The following is a 4,472-nucleotide window of genomic DNA, read 5'->3' on the forward strand; positions in this document are numbered from 1 at the left end:
GCCCTTATCCAGAGCGACTTACATTTTTATCTCTTTATACATCTGAGCAGTTGAGAGCTAGGGGTGTTGCTCAAGGGCCCATCAGTGGCAACTTGGTGGTGCTGGGGTTTGAACCTGGGACCTTCTTATCACTAGTCCAGTACCTTTACCTATGAGCTGGCACGTTGAACAATGGGACAAAAATTAAAGAGGAAATAAATAAATGGATTTATTTGGACCTTTGTCAGTTTGTCCCTTATGAGGTGGAAGTGGTAAGGAAAATCTCTCTGAGCTGACGTGAAGAAGAAACCTTTAAAGAAACCAGACCCAAAAGGAAACCAATCCTCATTTGGGTGATAGTACAACCATAAATAAATCCCTTCCATAAAAATCAAAAGATAAACAGACCTGAACAGATTTTTAAAAAGTCAATTTATCTGCTTTATGCTGCCAGTCAAAGCCTGCATGGAGCCATGAGATTCGTTTTAGACATTATGGACCAGCCTGGACCAATATCTGTGCTTTTGATCACCACCTCTAGATTTTAATACCACGTAGGAAATTATTAATCATCCGCAAATACCCACTGCCTCTAGCCTTTTAACCTGAGAGGATGACATTTACAAATATCCTGATTCAAGTTTGTGGAAAAAAGGTGAGCATTTGATTATTAAAGTCATTTTTGCATAATTATCTCAGACCATGAAGATCCGTACAGTGATAGTTTTTACTTTTTCTTTTATAAACTCTGGAGTTTTGAGGTAATGAGTAACACATGACACATGACTAAGCAAATGTCAAACCACTGAGAGACAGAGAGAGAAAAAGAGAGAGATTCTAAGTAAAGCTGTGCTTTTTCTTCTTTATAAGCGATAATAATTTTTCTTTACAATACAGAACCACATAAAATGTTTATACATTTTGTTTTATTTTATACAGCATCTTCAAGGCTTGCATAAAAAATAAATACATCTGGAAAATTTTTCATCCACCAGTAGAGACACACTTTTGTTTTTTCGGCTGCTTCTCTACGTCTTCTTTGCCAGAAGCTCACAGCTCACCTTTAATTCGTTCTCCAACAACCAGAGAAGAGAAAATCAATCCTTATAATCTTATGCTATTGGTTCGTTTTCTAACCGACTTATGATTCCAGTGCTTCCTTTCTAATTTAATATTAAGAAAGAATTACAGGACATCCAGAATCCAGAAAAAAAATGTCACTTTAAGGTTCTAGAAGGATTTTTTCCAGGGTGAACAAAGGATCTTATGGAAAGCCCGTCTGAAGTCCTGGTTGAAGATGGTGTAGATGACTGGGTTAAGCGAGCTGTTGCAGTAACCGATCCAGAAGAAGAACTTGAAGAGGAGGTCGGGGATGTGGCACGCCTGGCGGCACACGCCATATAAGCTGTAGCTGAAGAAGAAAGGGAACCAGCAGAGCACAAAGACACCCATCACCACCGCCAGCACAAAAGTGAAGCGCTTTTCACGCACCTGCGATGCTCTTCTTCTCCTCACGCTGCTTCCGCCGCCGCTGCTCTTCCTCCGTCCGCTCGACATCCTCCGAGACGAGAACAGATCCTGCGTCTTGCTGCTGGCACGGGACGCCCGTCTACTGGTCTCTGATGCCAGCGATGCCAAAGACGACCCACGTTTCGAACCTTCGCCGTGGCTTCTACTTGGCGTTGTATCTTTTTCCTTCCAGCTTTTGGCCTCCAAAGTCGAAGTGGGGTCTGGTTCTGCCTGGATCGAAGGCCGCGGCTCGGCGGTTACGCAGGTCACCTCCGAGCAGTGCCCGTTCTCACGTTCTCCATTCATTCTCACCACTGACGTTGCGATGCTGACGCCGTTCTCCGTGTCCAGGCTGGGCTTCTTCTCCGAACAGGTCCTTGTTCTCGTCTTGGCCACCCTGTAAATGCGGATGTAGACGAGGACCATGATGACGCACGGAACGAAGAAGGATGCCGAACTGGAGGCTAAAATGTACCACGTGTCGTCGTTGAGCTGGCACTGCGGCAGATGCCCCGTGCCCTCGGCCAAGCCGTCGTCCATCATGGTGAAGAGCGGCGGCGAGGATATGAGGGCGGAGATGAGCCACACTACCAGGATGGCCGCCTTGATGCGGCGGGGCGTGCGCTTCAGGTTGTACTGGACGGCGCTCGTGACGGACCAGTAGCGGTCCAGGCTGATGGCGCAGAGGTGCCCGATGGAGGCGGTGCAGAAGAGCACGTCCAGCGCCAGGTAGGCGCCGCACCAAGCGCGGCCGAAGTGCCAGTACCCCATCAACTCGTTGGCGAGCGAGAAGGGCATGACTAGCGCCGCCACCAGGATATCCGCGGCGGCCAGGGACACCAGGAAGAGGTTCTGCGGCGCGCGCAGCGCGCGGCTCGTTAACACCGCGAGCATCACGAGCGCATTCCCTACCACCGTGAACACGATGAGGAAGGCGACGAGCGCCGCGAGACCCACTGCAGCCGTCCGCGAGTAGCGCGCGCCCGACTCCCACGAGGAGTTTGCAGACGACGGCGGGTAGGAGACCGCAGGCGCGTCCGTGCCACCCGGTGCCTCCATCTCTCTCCGCGCGGATCCGTGTTACAGAAGCGTTAATCCCTTATCCTCTTCCCGCATCATAGACTGCATCAATCTGTAGAGTTTTCCCGCGTTACCCGCGCGCAGTGGTTCCATTTCACAACAACGCACGCACGCGCGCGCGCACGCACACTCGTTACAGCAAACATACCAGAAAGTTTCAAACGGTTCAAATCCCAGATCGAGGAAACCAGAGACGCTGAAGTCTTGTATTACGAAGCCTTCTTGTAAAAAGTCATCGTTCCTGTCTCTCTCCTCAGCTCTCTCTCTGTCTCTCTCCTCAGCTCTCCCTCTCTCCTCAGCTCTCTCTCTGTCTCTCTCCTCAGCTCTCTCTCTCTCTCTCTCTGTTCCATCTCCAGTGCGCCTCTGAGCGCTAACGCAGGGTTGCCAGATTGCACGCATCAATCAAGCCTTGATATCGGTCACATTTCCAGAACGAAAAGATGCAACTAAAGGATATATTTACCACCAGAGCAACAGATTTTACGCCCAATCCCATGAAATCTTATATTTTGAGCTTAACTGTGTTGTATTGGTGTTGATTTTATTATTATTATTATTATTATTATTATTATTATTATGTTATACATATAGGCCTAATACAGAAATTGTATGTGGCCAAAGAGGCTGCTTCTGAAGTTTATGCAACATGAAAGTGACCCATCTTGCTTTCCTTAAAAGATTCAGGTTGTTAACCTAAACCGTTAATCTGTGAATTTAGTTTTCAGCGTTATACTGTCTTGCTTTAAACAATATTCATTACAAATGCAAATTATTTATATTTCTTTATAAATATTGATACTAAAATTGTTGTAAGCTTTTAGAAGCATATGTTCTGTAAAAAAAAAAGGAGCTTTTTTTTGGTAAAAGCTTAAAAAGCAAAAAATAATAATCTGTAGTGTCCATATAACCATGTCAAATTCATCCTGCAATTATCTTCACAATTTTGCATTTTAGAATAATACACTCTTCCAGGTTTATATGTTTTCATGTAAAATCTAAAAGTTTTGTCTGAACAATTAGGATTATTGAAAGATTTTAAGTAAAAAAAAATTATTTATTAAATGCACTGTAAACCCTAATGTTGTCTTTACTTTACTTTTACTTTACAATCAAGTAATGTTGACTAAACATTACTTAAAATTTTGCATTTTAGACCCATCACTTAAAAACATAAGTTCATTTAACTTATTTACCATCAAAATGCATAAACTTAAGATTTCAAGTGTTGTGAACTCAAAATCATGATTAATCCTTTGGGGGAAAAAGCATTTTCAAAAGGTCAATTTTCACAAATGTGAATGTGGCGTGGGCGAGGCGGCGGCTGACGACCAGCATGCTTTGCGGGGATGTCGGTGTGTTCACCATGTTGGGGAAGGGTGTTTGGGTTAGTGGCTTCGGCCCTGTTTGTGTGTGTGGGTAAGGGGTGACGGGGGAAATGTGCTCCGGTTCATGCTGAGGCTGAATTGGATGGTGGTTCCTGTGTGAATGTGCTGCTCATGCCGTACATGCTGTGTGCCTAATAAAATACTCTCCAACGTTCTTTCCGGTGGAAAATTGTGGCATTTTGTCAATAAAAAAAATCTAAGCTTAAAAATGCTGTTCATTGTTTGATTTCAGTTCGGTGTGCACAAAGCTTGCAGTCAAATATAAGAACATTGTTTAACAGGTTGAAGTTACATTTTCATGTTGAGTTAACTTAAATATATAAGTACACTTAAAAAAAATTTATACCAAGTGAACGCAATTTTTTAAGTACATTAAATAAGTGCTAAGTTTGTTGAACTAAATGATTTAAGTACAGTCTACAAAACCGCCAAGTTAAATAAACTTAAATATGCAAGTTTTGGAAGATTCCATTACTCAATTAAATTGAGGCAACGAGTTTACTCAATCAAATTAGTCCA

The 4,472-nt window shown here is 43.9% G+C and overlaps 1 protein-coding gene across 1 annotated transcript; it reads right to left on the reverse strand.

The window, feature by feature from the left end:
• Positions 1-909: 909 nt before the first annotated feature.
• Positions 910-2,800, reverse strand: LOC128508698 (alpha-2 adrenergic receptor-like). The gene has a single exon (XM_053480139.1). It carries the CDS (start codon positions 2,545-2,547, stop codon positions 1,210-1,212), a length of 1,338 nt encoding a protein of 445 aa, XP_053336114.1. The 5' UTR covers positions 2,548-2,800; the 3' UTR covers positions 910-1,209.
• Positions 2,801-4,472: the final 1,672 nt, after the last annotated feature.

This window comes from Clarias gariepinus, chromosome 20 (assembly GCF_024256425.1).
Source record: "Clarias gariepinus isolate MV-2021 ecotype Netherlands chromosome 20, CGAR_prim_01v2, whole genome shotgun sequence".
Taxonomy (NCBI): Eukaryota; Metazoa; Chordata; class Actinopteri; order Siluriformes; family Clariidae; genus Clarias; species Clarias gariepinus.

Coding starts and splice junctions, on each gene's coding strand:
- LOC128508698 (XM_053480139.1), bottom strand. CDS start 2,547: ATGGAGGCACCGGGTGGCACGGACGCGCCTGCGGTCTCCTACCCGCCG.